Source organism: Solanum verrucosum, unplaced genomic scaffold (assembly GCF_900185275.1).
Source record: "Solanum verrucosum unplaced genomic scaffold, falcon-dt-bn FXZP01000232.1, whole genome shotgun sequence".
Lineage (NCBI taxonomy): Eukaryota > Viridiplantae > Streptophyta > Magnoliopsida > Solanales > Solanaceae > Solanum > Solanum verrucosum.
Genome location: NW_026020017.1, coordinates 376,636 through 401,531, shown reverse-complemented (window position 1 = coordinate 401,531; position 24,896 = coordinate 376,636). Strand labels below are relative to the sequence as shown.

At 36.1% G+C, this 24,896-nt stretch overlaps 1 protein-coding gene across 6 annotated transcripts; it reads right to left on the bottom strand.

Annotated features, from left to right (window-relative positions):
• Positions 1 to 1,612: 1,612 nt before the first annotated feature.
• Positions 1,613 to 24,221, bottom strand: LOC125820973 (mediator of RNA polymerase II transcription subunit 13). Of its 6 annotated transcripts, XM_049500401.1 has the most exons (24): positions 24,151 to 24,221; positions 23,509 to 23,656; positions 19,566 to 19,639; positions 19,334 to 19,473; positions 19,171 to 19,257; positions 17,822 to 17,909; positions 17,656 to 17,739; positions 17,120 to 17,197; positions 16,918 to 16,997; positions 15,531 to 15,609; positions 15,083 to 15,397; positions 13,408 to 13,467; positions 13,061 to 13,319; positions 11,522 to 11,773; positions 9,634 to 11,025; positions 8,710 to 8,983; positions 8,507 to 8,639; positions 7,379 to 7,466; positions 7,214 to 7,292; positions 6,426 to 6,721; positions 3,937 to 5,041; positions 3,466 to 3,594; positions 3,223 to 3,384; positions 1,613 to 2,721 (listed from the first exon to the last, which is right to left on the bottom strand). In XM_049500401.1, the coding sequence occupies exons 2-24, from the start codon at positions 23,530 to 23,532 to the stop codon at positions 2,111 to 2,113; spliced, it is 5,889 nt and encodes a 1,962-aa protein (XP_049356358.1). In that variant the 5' UTR covers positions 23,533 to 23,656; positions 24,151 to 24,221; the 3' UTR covers positions 1,613 to 2,110. The 6 variants fall into 6 exon arrangements, with proteins under 6 accessions (XP_049356358.1, XP_049356359.1, XP_049356353.1 ...); XM_049500402.1 differs by having other exon boundaries at positions 3,223 to 3,594; positions 19,171 to 19,264; XM_049500396.1 differs by having other exon boundaries at positions 3,223 to 3,594.
• Between the last annotated feature and the right edge of the window lie 675 nt (positions 24,222 to 24,896).

Below are 24,896 nucleotides of genomic sequence, written 5' to 3'. Positions count from 1 at the left end.
GAAAAACTAAAAAAAATCAATGATTTTTTATTCCTTTACCTTGTTTGTGTATTGCCCTCTGCCTTGTTTTCAACTCTTGTTAAAGAGAAAAAATGTTTTTGATCTTGACTATTTGTGAAGTTCAGAAAAAATTGAGTTTCCTTCTTGGTTTTGCTAAATATGGAAGACGATGGGACAGATTTGAGAGGGGCAAAATAGGGAGATGGGAGAGAGAAATAACTTTTAGAAAAAGAAACGTTAATTTTTTAACTGGAATAGACAGAAGAATGAATTTTGTTATATTTTAAATACTAAAAGGATGTTTCTTGTTAACTATTATAGTACAAGGATGTAACCTAAGTCTTAGTCATAGTTAAGGGATGAATTTTGCCCAAAACTCTAAATTCTACTTCATCATTCACCCCTACTTTGTAGTGATTCATCCCTCCATTTTCTTTCTTTTTCTTCACCTCCCACCTCACCCCGCGTCAAGTTGTACATCTCTCCCATTTTTTTCTTTTCTTTTTCTTCTTCTTCTCCCGTCAAATTAATTATTTCAGTGATTTTTTTATTTAAAAAAATCCATATTATTTTCTAGACTTTATTGAATTATTGATAACAAAATTAATTATTTTTCAAAGAAAATTTAAAATATTGAAGATATCATCAATTACTCCTTTTCATATTACTTCAAAATTAGAAATTATAATTTTAATAGGATCAATGAATTCCCCAAAATTTGAAAGAACTTAATTGAAATCGGATAAAAAAAAACTATATGATACTTCATTATCATCTTGAAATCTAATGGGTTTATCAAATTGTTCGAAATGTAAGAAAATATTAAGATAAAGCTTTAAAATTAAAGAGAGTAAAACTAATAGTAGTAAAAAAAAAAGGTGAAGTTGTGGTAAAAATGGTGACATTGAAAATGAGAAGCTTCAATGGAGATGACAATGAATTTTTGAAGAAGAAGAGCGAGAGAAAATAAAAAGGAAAAAAAAAATAAGAAAATATATTTTATAATAAAATACTTGTAAAAATAAAATTATATTAGTTATTTTAGGTTGCACACACTCTCTATGTGAGGTGGACAAAAAATGATGTAATAAAATCAGTTCAAAATTGTTTAATGAAGTAATAAGACGCTCGCATAGTTAAGGTGTCTTCTTGAAAATTTGGGACAAAGTCAAGTGTCACTTTATATTTTTTTCTCTCACATAAAATCAAATTTACAATATGCTACGTTAATTGTCATTTTTGTTGCCCATTTGAGTTTTGAAATGACCAAATGATCTTTTTAGATAAACAAAACACATTTTAATCCACTAGTAAAATTCAGCATCTTTTACTCCAGTCATAATCACATTTACTAATAAAGAATGAAAAACTTTTAAAATTTGTGTTCTTAAACATACCACAAACACTTGTATTCTTATACCAACTTCTGAAACTTGTGGTCCTAAACATGATATAGCAGTTGTATGACTGTTAAAGCTTGTCATTAATGATAAATAGTATCATTAGTATTAGTTTGAGATTGATAGTGTTCATGCCTTCCATCTTTGTTTATATTTAGCAAAAGTAAAATGAAAAACAAGACTAGAGAACAGAGAAATCCCCTCAAAGAAAATTAAATGGAAAATACAAGGGCAAAACTTTGCCATTTTCAAGGATTCAAAATACAGGTGACACATCATTTCTCCAAACTAACCTAGCTTGAGATACCATTTCCCATGCACTAAGCACTGCTATTCAGCAAGAAAAAAAATTAAACTAGAGTCACAAATCTGCTGTCTAGTAAAACCATCCTGTCATCAAGTGCCTTGGAATGTTGTAAAGATAATGAGTATTCAATCACTTGGTAGTATTTTTAAAAGGGCAAAAGAATTGTGTACTCAACTCTCTTTGGATCCCTGTAATAGTTTACATGACATTATGTACAAAATAACAATCTACTATCCTACAACTACTGATTCATCCCAAGGAAACACTTCTCAGAAAGGATGTCCTCCAGCGAACTAGTATATGCATTTTGTGCTTACAGCCGTTTCTATAATGAAACAAAGACCCATGCTCACAAGATGGACGGCTTGAACAAGTTGTGTGTATGCTGCAATTTACACATATCCTAAACTTGGCTTTTCACAGGTTGCCGAGAAACTTCCTTATCGGCAAAGTGAAGCAGTCTTCGAAGCCTTAATACCATGTCACAATGAAAAGGCAAAGCAGATCTTCTCTCCAAGTATGCCGGACTTACAGTCAACCATGATAAAGCATGGAGCTCTGCAGCAATGTTCTCAAGAATCAAGTGAGTCGCTATTTCAACGTCTCTTGTTTCCGAGCCTGTACCCCTTCCCCCAACCTTACCAACCCCCTTCAAAAACTTTTCTTGGATGATGTTGCTGCCACCATAGTAATCAACAAGGCTGACAGAAAGAACTGAGGGCCATTCTTCTTTTGAGATACTCCTTACATCTCTCCTCATTGTAGGTACTGCTTTTGAAACCACAAAACCTGTTGAAAGGGGAATGGCACATCCCTTGCTGTGGAGAAGATGGGCGAGTGGTGGTGATTCAGCAGTCAGGCAAGTGGGAAGCTGAAGACTGACAGGAGGTAGGAATCTCATACTGGGTGACGGAATTAGAATGTAGGAGGTGGACGTAGAACCAAGGGACTTAACAGGAGTATAACCCTCAAGATAACCTGGCTGACTCATAATGCCACTACTTTGACTTGTCCCTGCAAAATTTACACTATGCATAAGTATGAAACAGAGGCATAAAAATGTCTACTCATGACAAATCAAAAGAAAATATTTTTTAATGGATTCTCATATGGTAAGCCCCAACACCACCATCACCCAAAAGAAGAACCTGACACAGAAGTGCAATGGTTACCCTATCCCACTTTACTCCCTTGGTAACCCATATCCCAACCACAATTCCTTAACCTATGTTTTTCCTCCCTTCACTTCCTCATAATATAGTTTCAAGTTTCAACACTTCCAACTAGAGAAACAATCCCCCCCCCCCTCCCAGGAGTGTATCTTAAAGAATTTATGCTTACAAGTAGCCTAATGCATTTAATCTCTTATAGGTCAAGTATTTAGAAATAGTATCTCCTCTACAGCCCATGTGGTTAGATAAGATAATCCAAAAGAATGCCAAAGGAGAGTCAACTCAATCAGAGAAAAGGGAATCTGAAAAAACAAACAAAGGAAAAGGAAAAGAGGAATTGTACCATGACTTGTTGAGTCCGCTTGAATCATAAGCTGTAAGGAATGGTCAATAGAAAGAGAGACAAAACTAATGCTTTGCACCAATTGAAGTAAGCCCCTGGAGTTGTCCACTACACCCTGTCCACCAATTAACTGCTTCCTCGTGGATGGTTGACCTAAGCCACCTTTCATGAAAGAGGAAGCCTTTGAGTGAGAACTGTACAATGGACTAGGGGAGGAAGGAAGTGCTCTTTCTTGAATCAGACCTATTTCCTGTTGCTGCAAGGACGTCCCATTACTACTTGCAGTCATTCCATCAGGCACAGATCGCCTTAGCTGCAGGGACCATTTCTTTACCTCAGATCCCCCAATTGAATACAAGGCTTTCTGCCATTCTGCATCCAGAAAATTGCATTAATAAGATAAGCAACTTCAGCAACATTACAGATGAATGATAAATCAAGCAGAAACTTCATTTTAGTCACTCAAAACAAGGCTACACTTTATCAAGACATTCATCAAAGTGACATATAATCTTATCCCACACAGATATATTAGAATTAAATTGTTTGTGTTCCAAAGCCAAACCAAAAAAGAAAAACAAATAGATCAGCTGAAACTTTGTCGCAATTAAAGGTGGAGACAGCAAGTCAGTTTCATCAAAATTCAAAACCAATGAGTATCATGATGTAACAAAAGTAGACAGTAAGCACAAGATATTGATGACAAATGTTTACCCTGGCACTCAAGCTCAAGGAAGCATCCAATACGAGCAATGACAAAATCCCTAGGCTTGGCAATGGCAGCCTCGGGTGGACATGACTGAAGTATCTGACATCCTTGTTGCAAAATTTGCACAAACAAAGATTGCAGACCTTTTGTATCCTGCCTACTACTTATCCCCCCAAATGGATATATATGATTATCAAGCAATTCTCCCCTGGAATCTGTCCATATACACACCATCCAGCGCCAATCCTCAGTCCAACCATAACAACAATGCAGGCTTGGAAGTGATTTTTGATGTGCAGATCCAAAACCATCTGGTACAGATGTTTCAGACTGAGTGTTCAGTCCAGTGTCTCCACCACCTGAAGAAGCTGAACTCTGCATAAAACTTCCACTTGTACCATCATCCAACAAAAGCTTTGAAGATTCAGTCATTAGATTACCCGACATTGGAAATGAAAGTCCACGATCCAATGAACCTGGTTCAGCAAGAATGTAAAGGGGCTCAAACAAATAACGAATTTCATCTTGAAAAGAAAAATCCCCGATTCTGTTTGGCTCACATCCGAGACCTCCCCCTCTTGATGCTTGCCAGTTGTCCCAACTACCAGGCCTTAGGCTTGCATCAAGGTCAGCCTCTCTCTGAAGGGAAGTTCCTATGCCTCGAGGACCAACACAGTCCTTCCACATCCCTGGAACTTGGGAATTCATTTGCATTAAGACTGGATGAGATCTGCCGGGCATGGATGACGACTGAACCATGTCACTGGGGGTCCCTCGAGATATTCTGCGGGCTTTGTTATAAACTGTGAAAGCAATTTCCTTCAGTATGACAAGCTCACTCAGAGCAGGGCTTGTAACCCTAAAAATTGCATCAACAGTGACAATCTGCAATACCAGCTTAGGGATACAAAACCCAGAAAGTGTTAAAACATTTGAGAAGGCCTCATCCACTGCTGCTGAGTAACTTAAGGCCTTCCCAACTTGATTGTGCAGCGTAGATCGCCTCTCTTTATCTGAAGAAAGAACCACTGATCCAACAGCAATAGAAGATTCAATCACCGTCTGTAGAACCGCAAGAGGCTCAGGGAAAGGGCAAACCACGTATACCACCTGATTTGACATTCAAATATACAATAAGATATAAGCTTCTCTAAACTACCTTAACATATAATACTCTGCTTAGATCAGATATTATATGTTCTTTTTCTAAGATTTTTTTCTTCGAGAATATGATATTGTAAGGATTAGCAACTATGGAAATATGCAAAAATTGGAGCACAGAAAATAACCTTAAAACAACTACCCTCAATCCCGAACTAGTTAGGTCGGCTATATGAATTCCAATTATCTCTTTCCGCCCCATTTGGACCCAAGTCCCAACAGAACAGCATGTCAAATTCTCATTCAAGGCCATTAAATAGTACTGATACCGCATAAAACTTGATAGGGTTATATAGTAAAGATATTTCATATTAGTATATTCAAAAACAAAAATAATGAAATAAGTAGATACCCTAAACTAAGAAAAAAGAGAACTATCAGTAATTATTGCTTCAGAAACGCAATCAGAAGTACAAGAGCCATTTAGCATTAGCCAGAGTTACCTCATTCTCTTTTCCCAAAAAAAAAAAAAGTGTGTATTACTTAAGCTTCTCAAACTTGAACTGGTTAGAACTCAGAATAAATTCTTATATATAGAGAACTTCTGAGCTATTGGCATGTCTAGTGAATCCAATCACTTCTGCTTCTTCTCTACTTTAGATTTTTATCATTTTTAAGTTGACTAATGCCTTTAACAGATGTATCTTTCTATAAGATATTAATCCCTATCTAAGACAAAACATATATGAATATCCCTTATTCTATTTGCTCATCCAGAGTGTTTCACTAGCCTCAGGTAACAGTGACCTACTCGACCAGTACAAAAGAAAATACACATTGGGGTAACTATATCATAGCACACCAAGACACCAGGTCATCGTGCAAGTCATTCTTTCACTATCAACTTAACACTTCCCAATCCCAAGGTTGGACATCATAAACATTATTGTTAAGCCCAATCACAGAAAAACAAATGGCTATGTAGTGGAGGCACCAAAGGCAGTGGGAAAGGTTCTACTTTGACTGTACTTTCTAGTTTCTCCTTTTGCATTCTCTTATCCAGAAGTAAAATTACTTATGAAGTACATGTGCCAAAAAATTAACACGGAATCACACTTTTGGCTTAATCTTTTCTTCCCATTTTGCTTTGCCAAAGAAGGTCAAGTGTACAAAAATGTCCCCTTACCAAGAGAAAGTGATAGACTGCCCTAACATCTAAAATCAATTATCTCCACCAATCAATGATGGACTCAACGAAGTTCACTTTAAAGATGCATCTTCCAGTTTTAGTGCTATAGAGAAAAAAGAGGGAAAAGAAAGAGAACAAAAGAGAGATAGAGAGGAGAAAGTAGAAAAGGAATAAAAAAGACAAACAAAGAGGATCACAACTTACCGTACATGGACCAGTACTTCCTTCTTTTGGATTCATGGTCATGCATGAACTAAGCTTTAAATTTCTGAGAACTTTTGAGAGAGACTTCAAATAGCTTTCTAAATCCCATCCATTGGAAAGGGACAGAAAGTAATCACTGATTGATCCCAGCATAGATGCACTACTGCTGTCTATCTTCATTGACTGGGGGCAATCAATCAGAACAAAACCAGAAGATGCATTCTTGCCGGAATCTATCTCCATTTCATTTCCCACACATTGAGGCGAATGAGTTCCCAGTTTGCATGTCTCATAAACTAAAAGAGAAAAACATAGTAAATCAAAAAAAGAAATTGGAACAGACAGTTTATTGGACTGCGGATAAATCATTCAAAAAATATCAGGTAACAAAATTTCATGGCCCAAACATACCACTACCATTATCTATGTCAAGGACAGTTACGAAGCTGAATTTATATAAGAAGCAATAATTTAATCTTTTTTTTCTAATTAATTCAATATCATATTTCTATCTCTGATTTCATCGTTTCGTGCAATTAAAAGATCATTATTTCAAATTAGTAACTTGTCCACATCTTCAAAATGAAAGAGACGTGCAGATTGAGTTACCAAATGCAGCAACATTAAATAAGAACTGGCCAATTTGTGAAATTAGTGCAGATTTACACTTTTAGGATACCTGAATTTTTATCTTCTTAAAACACAAAGCATCCATTATATTATTTTCAGCAACATAAACGTAACCATTATACTATCTTTCGATTAGGATGACCCTGAAGAATACTAACCAGTTCCAAGCTGTTGGAAAAAATCAGTTGCAGCTGTTGTTAGAGCATTGATGTCTGGGCAGACAACGTGATATGTCATCTGAAAATGTTGGGGAAAATAGTTAAAGAAAAATAATAGTTGAGGAGATAAGCAAGAGAACAGCCTGAAGATATTAAAAACTTTACATGCTTGGGCATCGCATAAGGCTCAAAAGGTGCCTTTTCCCAGAACTGAAGAGAACTAGGTGATGTCTTAAGCCAATCATCTTGATATCTGCAATGTCAAAAGACATTATTTCTCCCTTCAAGTAGCAAATTAAGGCCAGAAACAGAAAAAGTAGTTCAAATAAATTTAGTATCACAAATACAATGTCTGGAAAGTCCTCTACACTTGTTTTTGTATTAATCAGTGAGCCCTTTACATTAAAAAGTGAATAGGAGAACCAAATGCAGCTCCATCATGCTTTTATTTAATTGAGTAATCAAGGTTGAAGCCTTAAAAGTAATCCATTAGAAAGGTCTAGAACTAGTAAGTGGTGACAATTGTAGAGCTATATTGCAATCACACACACCATTGCGAATACGAAATATAACAATAACAACTATGCCTCAGTCCCAAACTGTATTTTGTGAATACAAAATGAAAAAAAAAAATACAAGAAAGTAGGGAGAGGAGTTTCCATAAAAATAGTTATTTTATGCAGTGCACGAGTTGAACCTGCTTGTTGTGAAGCTGACTTCATATCAACCTAATATGTCAATCAAAAAAGAGAATATAGTGGAAACATTTCAGGGCAAGACAGTAAGGCCCTACATTTTGTAATACTCAAGTTGGTCATTGCAAATTCTTGAGACAAACACTAAGAGGTTCTATCTGTCGTTCTAACACTACTTGATATTAAAAGGCAAATAAGAAAGAGTGATTATGAACTAAAATCATAAAGCAGATAAGAAACTCTGATGCAAAAAGGAAAATATTCATTCTTGGAGAAGTAATCCCAGAGAGGACATCTGGATTTCGGTATTGAAGTCCCTCCAAAAAGTTGCAGCACAACAAGGTATGCGGTTAAATAAGCACTCATTCTATGAAAGTCAAATTCAAATATCACAGCATAAAAAGTTATCTCACAACAAAAAAGGCCATGCCTTTCTTATAGAGATTCCTAATAGCAAAGCAGGGGTAAATAAGACCAGTATATAAAAAATAAAGAAATTTACTACCTTGAAATATGGAGTAAACACAACCTGTAATGTGCACTAATCCAGAAGGAGGAATGGATAAGGATAAACCAACTTCAGTAAAAAATAACATACCCAACAAGTATAGCAGGATATGGAACTGCAGCCAATGTTGGCCTAAGCCTTGAGCCTGGTAGCTGCTCCGAATCTGATAGACAAGTGTCTTGGCTTAATCTTCGCTCACTTGCCTCATCCGCCCTAATTCCATCTGAGAACAAAAAAAGATTTTATCAAAAAACATTGTGGGACAGTGACATTATGACCATGATAATCCATACCTCTCAAACTAGATGATCCACCAGCAGAGGACTGAGATGGACTTATAGGTTCTCCCACAGACAATGATATGGTACTCGAAGAATCTCGACATTCACTTGCACTTGCAGTGGACTCTGCAGAAAAACCGTCACCAGATATTCCCCCATCATTTGATTGACTGCGACCTTTGCACCAATCAACAACAGATAAAGGACCTTCCATAGTACTGAAAGCAGATTTCAGAGCTGCTTTAATATCATTCTGCAGCAGAGTGAGGGTGAATGATGCCTGAACCTGTACGAAGAGGTTTCCATATTAAGTATGATTGTGAAAGGAGAGAAAAACCCAAGGATATGTAATGTGCAAAACTTAGCAACATGTAAAATGCATCTTCTGACCATTCAAACTACAATTTGTTTCGGGTGTTTACCCATGGAAGCTACAATAAGAGCAGTCACATGCTAATCAATATGAAGAAGAAGAAACAAAATCACAAATGAGGAAGAACTGTCCTTTGACTCAGATGCTAACAAATGTGACACTTAAATTTAATAAAAAGGAAAACTATACGTTGGGGAGATGAAACTATTAAAGAAAATAACAAATTTCTACACTATATGTCATTGATAAAAAGTAATCACCCTCATCTAGAGGAAAGCACTGAGATGACAATACACGGATAGACAGACTGCAATTCATTCATCTTTATGCAGCTACACTCAAGGAGATTTATGACAATCTCATTTAACTGTTCTTTTCCTCAAGATTATCAGAGAGCACACCCCAATCTATCCACAGTATCACAATGATGAGTAACAGGTCATCCGTGGTATTGTTGCATTCTCACGAGACTTCACACACCACAAGTACAAACAAGCCATTGTAGCCTAGGGAAGTAGATAAAGCTGGCTAAGAAAATGTTTCTACTTCAAAAAAAAACTTACATCGGCTGAAAGTGGATCAATAAGCTCCACACCAGCAATATCCAGCGAATGACAGGAAGCCAACACTCCCCCACAACCTGCATGAACCATGGATGGTCGACATGAAAAGCCACGCCTCCACTGCTCCTGCAGTGCGAGCCAACCATAAGAACCATCATTGCTATCAGCATCTAGTGCAACATCAACAAAAGATGTAGCTTGCTGCACAAGTAAAGCCATCCCATCTAGGAGTTCCTGAAGGGGTTGCCTTAGCCCATAAGCTAGCATACTATCCTCAATGAAAGAATTATGCTGAACAGAGTGGCAAGATTCTAAACCAGCTGTTGGTTGCTTCATTCCCTTAGAAACTCCAACAGTGCGCCACACACCAACTGGTGCATTAAGGGTCCCATCCAGTAATCCTCCATCAATATCGCCAGCTATCCTAACTGGTATTATTTCTTTCTTCATCTCAGATTTGCTTGACATATTGTCCACAGTGACCACTGCTTCACCTTGTGACTGGTTTCTATTGGTACTCCCTGACATCCTGCTCATGCCTACAGGAAGGCAGCCACTTGAAGATAATAGTGTATGCCGTATCTTACACATAAATGCCTGGCACATAAGGCATTCAACTTCTGTTGCTAGCACAGTTTTTATTGATTGACCAGAGCTGCCTGCTTTTAGTAGCCCTTCACTGGCTTTATCGGTTTTATTGTGGATATATTTAACAGAATTTGTCGAATTGAAACCAGAAAACGGAGACTGTGCTACTTGAGTCTCACGTGTAGCACAACTACGTACATAACCAGATACCTTATCGTCGTTTTTCTCTTTTCCACTTCCAATATGAGTGTAATATTTCTTTGATTGAACAATGGAGCTTGTATCATGCCTTCCGGTACCTGTTTTGAGGTTTACAGTCACACCGGACTTCTCCTCACATGCATCAAAGCAAGGCGACAGAGGTGGGGTTGCTGAGTAGACATAGCTATTTGAGCTTGAATTCGCAGTCTCCACTTCCCGAGACTTCGGAACATAGGGATTCCTGAAAATCGAATGGGAGCTCTCCCCTGTAGGGGTTTCAACTGCTCCATACTCTGGAGCGAATGACATGAGAGCTTCAGCTTTAATTAAGTGATTGAATTCACCAGCAATAGATGCTGAAGCACTGTTTACTTGATTAGCAACTGCAGCACTTTTTATAACTTCCTGATGTTTGCTCAGTGAATCATCCAGAATTGCTGGAGGTGGTGGTTGATTAAAGCTATCAAAGGATGAAAAACCTACTGGCAAAAGAATCTGATCTTGCACATCCATCATCGAAGGACATGGGCTGCTACTAACATCCACACTATCTGCTGCAGGAAACATAAGAGCCTGAGCCTGAGCCTCTGCAGTTCCTGGAGGCTTCAAGAATAAAAGGAGAAATCAGTTCGTTTCCTGATGAGAAAAGCAAAAGAAGAAGAATATCTACTACAACAAGGTAACTCGTATTCATCTCGCAAGATGCAGGCATTTATTAGCCATCACAGTCTTGTATATAAATATCCACTAAGGAATCAACTAGTTGAGTTTTTGCAATGAAATTACTGGATCATTCCTACACCTGAGATAAGTGCTTAGGTTTCCAGAGTTTCATAGATTAGCATAGCCTTCCATCTGATACAAAAAGGTTGGCAGATTCACAAAAATAAGCTCAGCAATTTCAACAAAAACATACCCAGTGTAATCCCACAAGTGTAAGCCCATCAATTTCATTAAATTAAATTCTGACAATTCTCAGATTTTGAGATTTAACTTGTACGTTTTAAAGTTGAGGAATTATCAGGGTCTTGAAAGGATTCATAACATATATGATGGAGATGATGTGATCACAATTATCATTCGTGGACAATATAAGTACCTCTCCAAATGGCAAAGCATCATTCTCAAAGAAGTCACCAAAATCTCCAAACTCTGAGAGAAGTGCCTGAATATCCATCCCTGCATCTCTATCACCATCATCCCAACCCCACTGAAGCCCAATCTGATCATTTCCTTCAGTAATTGCAGAATTATTAACATCCATTGAGGCGTAATCACTTGTTGATTGATTAATCACTGCTCCTCCCTGACTAAATGACTCAGAAATCCCAGCTCGCGACCTCTTTAAGCCCTGCAAAGAAACTTGAAATGTTATAGTTGCCAATTCTTTAAACGAAAGAACACACCATAAGAATCAAGTGTAGAAGATCAAAAGAACACTTAGCACATGCTATCATTATAAATAACTGGAATTGTGCATGTTTTTAGTAACAAGCAAGAAGAGAAGCACTAAGGTTACATTTGGTTGCCAACAATCAAAAGGGAAGTGTGGAATGTAGACTTCTTTGCAGTGTTTTGTGTGATTAGTAAGCAGGAAACTAGTGCCAAAAGCAGTGCAAAACTTTTTTGCAGAAAACTTTGCTTTAACCTGCAAGTAGGAAATTTGGTTTCCTATTTTAAGCTTTCCTTGTCCTTTCAAAATTCATGCAAAAAAATTTATAAGAGGCAGACCCAGGATATGAACACTATGGGTTTGTGTTTTGGGTTCTATCTCGGCCCATTTGATTTTCTGGATTCAAAATCTATTATTTGTACTTCTTTTATGGTTTTTTTTTTTTAACCGAGAAATCCATCTGTGACCCACCCTTTGGACCAATCACAGCCTTCTAAACTCGGTGGATAATGGGCCCGCCCCTCTACTCTTCTCCACTTAAATATCGGGCTTTGCTTTGCATGGTGTGGGGCTTGAACCTGCGACCTAAGCCACAAATCCTCCACCTTTTGCCACTCAAGCTAGGCCTTGGGGGCCTTATTTTATGGTTTTTTAACACATATATAGGGTCCGAGCCAAAGTTATTGGGTCCGGGCACCTGCTGGTCAAGTCCAGTTTCAACAACATGGGAAATCAAAAGGAAGCTAACCACATCAACAACTATGCATCAGTCCCAAACAAGTTGGGGTCGGTTATAAGAATTCCCACCTCTTCGCTTAAGCTCATTTCATATCATCATCATACTAAATAAATAAACGTGAAAAATAGAAGAAAGCTAACAAAAGTTCTTAATTTACTTGCTACAATTAGCTAAGATCTAGGTCCTGCTTTACACGCTGTCCTCTGAGAAAGAAAAGCCCTATATGATGGATTCTTAAATGATAGACAAGACTTTATACAAATGGTTACCTTACTCAAAAAATGATAGACAAGACACTTACATATTTATATACATGTACCTCTTTGAAAAAAAATTCAAAATGAGGAGATAGCAAGTCATTATAACAATAATCTTCAGATAACTAGTCATAGCAAGTTAAAGAATTTAAGATCAAATCAAGGACTACACATTCAAATATAAGATAGTGCATTTAGTTCATACAGATACAAATTATAGAGAGAACTCAATTTATACAAGAAGCACACCGTCTTAAGATTGTCATTTTGGGATCGATCCAAAGAAGATAATCCAGACTGTCTACACATCAAAGAATCAGCGTCTGCTTCAAGATCCCCAGTTCCTGAAGTCTTGTAATCACTATCACTAGAAGAGGTACTTATGCTGCTAACACTACTACTATTGCTGTTACTGCTACTGTTATAACGCCGATTAGAGCGTATGACATTTGCATCAAGCCAAGAACCATCCACCGAATTGACTTTGGCATCGCAATGAAAATCAAAACTGCAATATTGTGCATTAGATGTATGAGATGTAAGTTTAACCAAAAAAGATACGGAATGAACTGCCAACAAGAATAAGCTGAGAGTACCAATGCATAAAGGAGGATGTAAAGGACAATGAGGGCCCAATCCAGTTCTGTAGCCAGAATCTGTGAATAAAACATAAAAATGTGTAATTTTTTCAGAACTCTTTAGGAAAAAAAATGAAATATTAATTCTCAAGCAAGTTTGAACTAAAAACACACCCTAGTCAACACAAACAGCACTAATGCCCTTTTTTGAGTAAATATTCACATGTGTATAATCCCAATCCCAGTATTTACTGGTTGGATCAACAGAAGAGATTCCTTTATAGAAACTTGGGCTTCATCATATCCTAACATAGTAGAAACTTCATATAAAGACTTCCTGAAATAACTTAGTGTCTGGCATTTGCTATTGGGAGGACAAAAGTGCTTTTTTTTTTGAGAAAAAAACACTCTTTTTGAAAAATCAAGTGTTTGGCAAATCCTGAAAACTGCTTTTAAAAAAGGGAAGCAGAAGCAACTTCCTGCTGTTTGGAAGAAGCTAAAAATTTATGCTTCTTAAAAAAAGCAGAAGTACAAGCAGAAAAATATTTTTTTGAAGACTAAAATATCCCTTACATATAGTCATATTTACCAATACATCTCTTATTAATTAATTAACATATCTCATAAGTTTGGTTAAGTTTCATTCAAAAAATTTATTTTTTATTTTATGTAACATATATAATTATTTGTATTTATAGTTTATATATTACATATTATTTTATGGATTATTTTACAGAATTAGAAATAAAGGTAACAACAATATTTTTGCAAGATTAAAAAAAAGATAAAAAGTAACAATTAAAGATTTCAGCCCTCCCAAAAAAGTAACAAATAACAAATTTTTCTTTTCTTAATTTAGGTATTATTTATTTTAATTTGAAAAAAAAATTCAATGAAAGGATTATAACCAAAAAAAAAAGATAAATAGCTAAAGATCGAATCCAAAATAATAGGTAACAACAAATAACAAAAAGATTCTTCTTTTCAATATTTTCCAACAATAGTTTTGCAAAATTTTAAAAAATAATGAAAGTAACAATTAAAATAAAAATTTAATTAAAGTTTTTGTATTAGATATTTAAAATAGTTTCTCCCTATAAAATATCAAAAGCACATTGATACTTGTCCTTTTACGTAATTTGACTTTCAAAAGCACTTTTTTAAAAAAAAATTAGTCAAACACTATTTGCTTATCAAAAGTACTTTTCAAATGAATTTGCCAAACACAAATTGTTTTTTTTTTTTTGAAAAGCACTTTTCTGAAAAGCTATTTTAAAAAAGCGCTTCTAGAAATAAATAGTTTTTTCGCAACAATGTCAAAGAGGCTCTTAGTAACCATAATCCATCAGCCACTCAAACTGAGTCTCAAAACAAATATAAAGAGACGGAACCTATTGTAGGGGATGGAGTGGTTATCTGGCCATTACTTTGGTGAAAAGGTCAAATTACAAATAGTATTTTTCTGTCATTGATGTGGAAGGTCGCAGATTTGTGACTTGTCTTCCAGCACTCCATTGACAGACCTTCAACAGGATTGAAAGTACACTAGTTTTACTAATATCTTTTTTTATAAAAGTGTACGCTGTTTTTTAATCAGTAACTAGTTAAATGAAACCTTCCCACATCAGCTATATGCAAACTTAATCCCAAAAAAAAAAAAGGGAAGGAAAGAAAAAGAATTTAACAAATTTACCTTTTAAGAGATGATCTAGCACATGCTGTTTGCACCACTGGGACAAGAACAGCCTCGGGCGGGTAAATAAGCACTCTTCCACAGTTATCTGGTATTTTACTCTGAACAACATTGCCCATTGCAGAGGCTTCTGTTATGGTAGGCCTTGATGAATTATTCTGTACATTTAAACTTTCTTGTATATTGTTGTTTCCCGGTGCAGTGGAACCAAGGTTAACTTCAACATAGCAATTCTGTCCCTTAAGCTGATAACTAGATTGAGATACATTGCATGGTAGCCCAACAATACCGTTTGAAGCACTAAACTTGCCAGAACTGCATGGCAAGTACAATATGAATCACAGTAAGGCACCACATTATGACGAGCTCTATCACTTTGAAAGAATTTTGTTTACAAAAGGAATTAAAAACAACCCAGAAAGGAAGGAAATAGAGGGGAAAATTTGACCTGAGATACACTTGCTTCACAAGATCAGCTGGGCAACATCCAGTAAGCCTCCCACGCATTCCATGAGGTGAGACAATAACTGGAAAAGGGGATAAAATAAAAGTATCAGCATACCATGAATATTGTGTATCATTTAAGCAAAATTTATAGCTTAATCATATTGTATCATTTAAGCAATTTCCGCCATACAGAAGATATCTATCTTGATAGGTTTCAAGCACTTTTCACAACTCACAAGCCATAAAAGTTGTGCCGACGCCAGAAAAGAGCATCCTGTATAAACAATACTCCCTCTATTCCATATTGACTGAATTTTTGGGACTTTTTTCATTGTTCAAAATAATTGAATAATTCAAAGTTCAAGATAAATGTTTGAAACTTTTTCCATATTTGCCCTTTCCTTTAATAAAGTTTTATATTTTTTAGGAGATATATTGCACTACTTTTAAAGAATAACTTGGGGGATAAACAAAAGGATATTAGTGGAAAATATGGTTTAAATTATGTCCTTGAATGTTTTTCTTAATAGGTGTGCATCCTCACAAATACAGTTAATATGGAATAGAGGGAGTATTGAAGATTTGATCCTAAATGATATGTGTCACAACCTTCACAAAAGAGAAAGTTACAACCCCACCCCACTCCACCTCACTCCCCACATCTTTGCTCCTTTCGTGCATCATGAATCAATTTTTAGAATTTTGTAGAGCCTTAAGACAATTTGGAGGTCATTATTGTAGAGTCTAAAGATTGACTACAAACCAAGATAAATCAAGGGATTATTTCAATACACAAATGCAGACTTTGCAAATTAAATTAATCAAAATAACAAATTAAAAAGTCAAAAATGTGCAACTCTCCACAACACTGAAGGCATTAAACTGATTTTTATGTAAGATCACATAATGGGGTGCAACAACAATATGCATGTTCTGCCACTGGGTTTATGCCCAATTTCCTTTATTGTTTAGCACTTCTACAAGAAACTATATTTAGAATCAGTTTGTTTCTTCAGTTCCTCTTTTTTTTTATGACAGTGATGTCCGGGCCAGCTTTCGCGCACCTCGACTAATTCCATGGGATACCTGCCACCTCCCACCAGCAACAGGTACTAGGTAACTCTGTCCACCAAGGCTAGGACAGATGGGAAGAATCACCTAGTTTTTTTTGTCTCCAATGAGTTTTGAACCTAAGTCCTTAGGGTTCTCAACCACTTCATTGACCACTAGGTCACACCCTTGGGTGCTCCTCTTATATTCCATTAGGTTACCAGCTTTTGATAGCAAGAATTGCACAGGTTCTGGAAGAACCTATTGGGTGATGAACGAAATTCACATCCAAGCCTTTAATTGTTTGTAAATGCACTCAGTTCTGCAAAAAAACCAACCTGGAAGCCCCTCGCCAGAGACATTAGATGTATTCTCTGATATTTTATCAATGTCACCACTTGAAAGTGCTCGTATATGCCTATAGAAAAGCATAAAGAATAAAAACTTATTACAGGGGACAATAAGAGATTGTCAAGCAGAAGGACAGATTGCAGCCCCTCCCTCAAATTTAGAATGTAATCACGGGCTAATCAAACTTACTTTGCAGATATAATAACGTGGACAAAGATAGCCTCTTCAGTAGCAGCAAATACGAACTCAACCACTGGTTGCCCCTTCCTTAAAAAAAGCGCACCGATTACAAATTAGATAGATGTAGGAGCCAACCATAATAAAACTGGATTCCTGGCTTATTTACCACATAAGATACAATCTCCCTTTTGGGATGCCAGAAGAATACCTTCAGCAACTAGCGTACATTAAGGAGACTAACAATGCTACAAGTAACACTCAAACTATGATAAGTATCCAATTTTTTTAAAAATGAATTCCAGGCAGCTAATGAACTAGGCAAAGAAAAAAGATGTTAAGCCGATACAAGTGCCACACCCAGAAAATACTGGCAAAGAATTTTTTCTCAGACTTGTAACAGTACATAAAATAGAACGACTATTTTGGTTTAGGAAGATAGTACAGTAACGAAGAAAGCTGTGAACTCACAGTAAAATCATTTTTCTTGATTTACGTGTTGTTCAACCACTTAGGCCAACAAAAAATGTAAGTATTGATAAACATACCTGAACAACTCTTCATTCTGTGAAAATGGACGGTATTTTGTAAATACATCTCCATATCTAACATATGAAAGTCCCCTGAGCGTTCTGTCATATCAAGTAGCATATATACAAGTAAATCAACAATAGATCGCGGAAAACTCTAAGCACGTGAAATAATAATCACTACCTTTCCATGCAATTCCTTAAGGCCTGAGATAGCGCAGCAGCAACCTCTTCTGAATCTCCAGGAGCTACCCAGAGACCTGATGCCAGAACTGTAACAGAAAGATAGTTGAAGATTATAAAAGCAAAGTACAATACAAAACAAAAAAGGGGGTTGAGAGTCAAGGGCTACTCAGTAACAAACAATGACAACTGGTCAATCAGTCCACCAACAATGCCTCAATCCCAAACCAGTTGGACCAGTGATAGGAGTAGTTTGTGTATTCCACTCTATTTCAGGCCCATAAATATTGGCAAGTAACATGTCTCTTGACACAAATCCCCAGTTCTCTAAAATTGGAGGTTCTCTAAATTTTGGGGGTAAGTCACAGCCGCATCTAGGACCCCCATCTAAGCAATAGTTGGAGTAATATAAATTTTTTAAGTTTAACCGCATAAATAATCAACTTCAATCTCGCGAATCCGAAGTTAGTGAGTGAGCTTTATAAAACTTCAGACAAGAAGTTTAAACCTGAAGAAATTAATATTGGGAGAAACAATTTGCTGCAGAATAATTGTTAATTTTCACATTGCTTTTTGTTACATATATGTCCCATATTTATACATGTCATACACCACTAATTAGAGGAAGTTACACCAAAAAGATGAATTAGAAGATCCTTTCCACAAACAAACCACTAAATAGAGGAGAGTTATGCAACCAAAAAAAAAAGATGAAGTAAAAGACCCTTACCACAAACAAAATCATTAATTAGAGGAGAGTTTGAGTTGTTTGACATCTCCTAAAATTCATTTGATTACTTGATACTTCCGTTTATTACAAGATATGTGTAGGAATTGTATAAGGTTCATCTTGAATTCCTAAGTTTTGGGACTCACAGCAGATAGCCTTGGTGTAGTGGGACTATCACAGCTCATTGGCTTGATGTTTTGACACTTGGGACTCTCTCTAACACAACGCATTATAATCATAAGAAGAAGGAGCAGTTTGTCAAAATTTTCCTCTTTAGGCTAAAGTTGAGATACTTTAAAAAAATTGGGAAGGCTTTAAATGGGGGTGCTCAAAGCAGATACCTGGTGCAATTCCTACAAATTTTACCCTTGGCCTAACATGACCTAAGTCAAGTCACAAGTGCAACAACAACAATTAAATTCTTAATCTAAACTAAAGGAGTTGGCAGTGCCTACATGGATCCTTTGCTTCAATTGTATTATCTATTCTAGGCTAAGCCTGCATTCATTCCTAAAAGTTGTGGGCTAGTTAAGATAATTTTCTTCACGTAATTTTAGGACTACCTCACCCGCCCTCTTTAGAACCTTCAATATTCATGGTGTCATTTAATGATAACATACCTCTTAATTTGGATATAGCTGACTGTGCCTTTTCAACCACAGCTGAATGTTGCCCAGGGAAAAAAAGCCAGAGCTTGATCTTCTCATCTGAAAACTAAAAGCAAGCAGAAGTTAAACAACTAAAAAGGGATTTACAGTTAACTACTTTGCTGACCATCTATACCAGGGTTGTAAAGACCCTGAGATGGGTCCCAAGGTCCAACAAAAGAATTGGTCCATGTGCTGAGAAATCCTTCCTTCTGCAATTGTAGATGCGATGAGAGCACGAGCCATGTGGCAGCATCTTTCTTATCCAGCTTCACCCTTTAAACAGATTGAAGAACACACAGAATTAAATATGATTCATAGGTAGTTCCTTCAAGGAAGATGGACTTTAAACTGCTCAAATAGCAAACCTCTTGTCCACCAGAGAGTTAACATCAGATTCATGAGGAAGAAACTGAAACCAAGATATTTGATGTAAGCCACCCTGCAAAATAATATGAGTTCAGAGGAAATATATGCAATCATAATAAGCATCACAACTTCAGGTATAGTTTAATACTACAATACTACCCAGTAATTCCAGAAAAATCAGCACAAATGGCATGAAAAAAATGCATTAAGAGCCACATATTTGTTAGGATATATCATCAAAGCAGCAGAGAGTTCCTCAAAAGTAAAAAATCTAGAGGACTGATCAATTTCCCGAACAGCATAGGGAATTTCCATTGGTACTGCATGCATTATATATGAACTGGGTTTTAGATCAATCTGTGAGGTCAAACTTTTGGGAGCACCTTTAAGAGAGCACCAGGACGAAGATCAAGACCAGCACCTTGGGTAGATATTGATTCCCAAAAAAATGGCAATGAACTTTGAATATTACCATTGAACAAACAAAAAATACACCTAATAAGCACCCTAGAGAAACAGACCACCTTCCAGGAAGGGTACCAAGCTCCCTAAGGCCTCCAAGAGAAAAACATCTAGTTACAAATTTCTATTGACAATACAGTAACATTATCAAACTACAAAACTGCTGAATCAAATAGAAATTAGAGACATCTATGAGTTCGTCATATGTTCAATCCTTTCTTTAATCTCTTTTTGTATATGTATATTTGCAGCCTTTTTATCTACACCTTTGACCTGGAATTGTTTCCAGCTCCTTCCCCTCCATGTGTGATAAATCATAGCATCCCAAACTGCAACTGCAGTCTCCTTTGTTGTTTCCAGTGCCTGCTTTCTATCGATAGTAAAATTGTTCAAGATCACCTATTTGCAGTCTAATCCCTGACCATTGCTCAATATTCTCTTTCAAGCTGATGAACCATCAGCATTCTGAGAAGATGTGAGTTTGAGACTCAACCTGTGCCTCCTCACATAGGCAACAGTGATCATCATCTATGTTCATATGCATTTTTGTCATTCTTTCTTTTGTGAGTAGCTTCCTTTGATTGGCTATCCACAGTATGAATATGTGTCTAGGTACTAAAGTAGAACTCCAAACTAACTGTGCAGTCCACAACCTTGGTAAGCCTCCTAACAAAGCATTATAGCTGCTAGAAACAGAATACTTGTCATTTGGAGTTAGAGGGTGTTTGGATTGGCTTAAAAGTTGGTCAAACCTATTTTTAAGCTTGTTTTTCACTTCTAAAAGTGCTTGGCAAATATAAAAATAACTTAAAATAAGTTAGGAAGTGATTGGTAAGGTTAAAAATAACTTAAAATAAGTTAAAAATAACTTAAAATAAGTTGAAAACCAAAAGTAGGCGTCACCTTACTTTTTATTTTTTGACTTGAAAGTCATTTAAGTTTGACTTTTTATTTTTGACTTAAAGTTACTTTTTTAAGCCAATCCAAACGGGCTCTAAAGCAGTATGTACCACATTGATACCAACCGGTCATTGTACCTTTGAGTGAGTTTAATTTCCTTGAGTACCAGCTACAGCCTCCTGGTGGTTTATGGTTTCAGAAATCTTGACCACCTTTCACATACAAAACATCCACACATTTGACCCATAGCAGTTCCTTTCTCATAGCCAGTTTCCACACTAGTTTGCCAACGGAAGCTACATTCCAATTTCTGCAGCTTTTAATGTTTAACCCTCCAAATTTCTTTGGCATACACTACTTCTCCCAAGAAACTAGAAGCACTTCCCTTTTCTCATCTGGGCTACCCCATAGGGGGTGTTAAGCTTTTTTACTATAATACAATTGTTACCCTTCCGCAAAAAAACAAAAAGAAAGACGCCCATGAAGTCCAAAGTGAATCCAAAACATATACATTGTTCATCATATACAAAAAAAAAAGAGGGGCAGCCCAGTGCACAAAGCTTCTCATGTTCATGTAGGGTCTGAGGAAGGGATTCATCCTATACCAAAGAAGCAAAAAATATGAACACATACATTAAGTTGTGTACAGCCTCAAGTTGGCCCTTAAAAATCTAAGATTATGACCATTCTACACACTTCATACTATAGAATGCCGAAACATACTCCAAAAGGTTTTCATTGCCTTGTTAATCTTCTGACCTGCCAGTTTTCAAAAGTATTCATGATTTTGGCATAATACACTGTACCCCAAATATATTCAAGAGCAAGAACCAGATATACCAGTAGCTTTTTCCAATGTGTATTAGAGAAGTTTGATAGGTTTCACATGCTTTGACCCACAAAAAGCATCTGCTACATATTTATCCGTTCTTTTTGTAGGTTGTCACGGTCTAGACGTGCCTCATGTATTGTGATCCGTGCAGAACAAGCTACTTTTTGGGGAGCCTTGCTATTCCATAGATTTCCAGGGCTTTTGTGTTCTCCCTTCAGAAGGATAGTTCAGCAGATCTTATTCAGAGCTCACTGTGAACTTCCCTTTTTTCCCATTCTTCCAGAACACTGAATCTACTGCTGAAGTTGAGCCTTCAACATATTCCAGTTCCTTATAAACTCTATGACCTTTCCACGTCCTAATCTTCAAAGCTTCTTCTTTTTTTGAAACAGGTAAAAGAATCTTCAAACCTTCTTCTAAAACTTATATACGAGCAATGACAACTCCATCAATCAACCAACTATTGAGGGGTCATGTTCTAGCCATCCATAGTTCCAAAATCTAATATTTCTTCTGTCCCCAACTTCCAATCGTACCAAATTATAGAACTCCTCCTATAAGCCCCTGATGTACTTGTGTACAACTATAGAAGTGTCTAATAAGGTAACAGATTTGATGCACCATTTTCCCCAGCTAACACTTTTGGTTTTACAGTTTCTCTTCAACAATTCTTCCTACTGAACAACATTGAACCTTGACAACCTAAGACTTTTGTTTTATTTATTGATATATCCACTAACTGATATGGTTTTGCCGGGAAAGAAGAAAAAGAAAACTCGACAACCATTTAACAATAAGGCTCTTATTATTACTATTTATTAATCAGTCCCTACAGTCAGTTTTAATTCTTTTACATAGAGTCCAAATGAATGGTAGGAGCCATTATAAAGTTCCAATAGCGATACCGAGAAAAAGATGGAGCCAGGCACCAATAGGCAGCATAACACAATCACGTATCTAACATACAAGAAAGAAGCAATAAAAAAAAGATGCATTAACAGGTAGCTCAATGAAAACTTAGGTGTGCATGGTACGTGTATATATAGTCAAATTTCCCACAAAAGAGAGTTGAGAGTTTCCTGTCTTTTTGGGCCGTCAGTCAAAGAAATTTAAAAATCTTTAAACTGATATTAGAAAATGGAATAGGACAAGTTCTGGAACTCAGAATGGAGGAAGGAGGGGAAGGATTTTACTGGAGGAGAAAATCAGAAACAAAGGGTGAAAATGGAAGTCATGGACGCAGTAAGTTTTTCAATAAATCAGCTGAAAGCAAACGAGAGTGCGATGGTAAAGAGAAAGAGACTGCAATATGAAGTTCTTTTATCATCTAGCAATTGCTAACTGAATAAGAAACTTTGTACATGTTGTGAGGTCGGAGAGAAGTGTTAGAGAAAGAAGAGGTCAGGGAGGCAACTGAGGGCTTCTTGTTCTCTCTCTTCTTTTCTTTTTCTTTTTTATTTTTTCTTTTTAATATTGGGAGGAGTAGTTCATTCTACCCAAAGAAAAATAACACTCTAGTAGGAAAGGAAATAAGAAAATGCATGTTAAGTTAGCTATGTGAATTCCATAGAAATGGGTTAATAAGATGAACACAATTTCATTACTAGGGTTTTCAAACTTGTAGAATTTAGCAAGCAAAATGGTAAATCAACCATAAAAACTTTCAACTTAACCCTCACAAAAATTCTAATATCACAACAAAGGCAGGTGTAATATAACATAGAACGATATGAAGGCAAGAAACATACGATCTTGAACACATTTGTCCACATCACTAGATGCTTTAGACGCCCGATGAAGTAAACACGTGCACTTCTCTGCAATATGGATCTTAGAGTAAACGACGTGTATCAAAGGCACGAAGCATTTCCTTGCACAACAAAGGAGCTGCACTTCCTTCTAACAAAACATAAAACAATAGATTAGTGTTTGTAAGCCAAAGTTGAAGGAACTCAATGAATATCAACAAAAAAAAAGTAATTTTTAGTCTTTCTAGGACAAGTGCAGAGCAAACAACTATTCATATGTTACTTGAGGGTTCCTTTTAGCTAATGTTAGAGCAATCAAACAAACCCAATTGAAACATTCACTCCAAATCTTTCCAGTATCCATTATAAGTAACACGAAATTCCATTAATCAAACAAAAGGGGCAACACCAAAACACAAAATTATCACTTTGCATTATAGTAAGACCAGTTCAACCCTAAAAAAAGGTCTTCATAATTACAAATCCCAAAAAGTCGAAAGAACCAAAAAGCCCCAAATTCAGTTCAAAAACGAACACGTATGACATATATATACATCGAAAGCACAGAAAAGAAGTAAATTCGATTAAACGAAGAAACACAACACAACCGAAAAGCAGCGAGTAGAACAGAGAGATACATACATAGAATCAGATCTGATGAAGGCGATGTAAAATGCTAAATGTGAGAACTGAGAAGCACCGTAGTAAGCAAATAGCAGAATGAACGCCCAAAATACTCCGGCGGCTGATTCTAGCCCCTTAATATACAAAAAAAAAAAAAAAAATACAAAGTAAAATGTAAATAATTACTATTAATGGAAATTTTATAATTTGTCTGATTCACTTAAATTTGAATAAATTCATGTTTTAATAATGAATTTGTAGGATTATCTTTAATTCTTTGAGATATATTGATTGACATTTTCCGATCAAACGAGTTAGATTATCAAATGATTAAATTTGAAAAAATATCTATTATTTTAAGTTTGAATGTCTTCTAAGATAATAATTACTACAATATTGATGATTTAGATCTTTTTTGTAATTGAAAGTAAATACGAAATATTATACAAATAAAGTAGAATAAATTATTTAATATTGTAATAAATCAACTAAAAGAATTGCAAAATAGAGATTTGCTACTAGAAAATTTCACAGATGTAATTTTTAGAAGATAGAAATGATGAACCTCTTTTAAAAACCAAAAGTAGGGTTTGAGATTTGCGAGGAAGAGACCCTATCGTCTTTCGTCTCAGAGAGAATAACAATTAGGATTTTCATTGGTACTTTCAAAATTTACCTAAATATCTCTATTGAGTCTGCAGTTTCATAGGCAACTAATAAAGCTTAAAATTACTTATCATTAATTATCATATAGGTAATTCCAT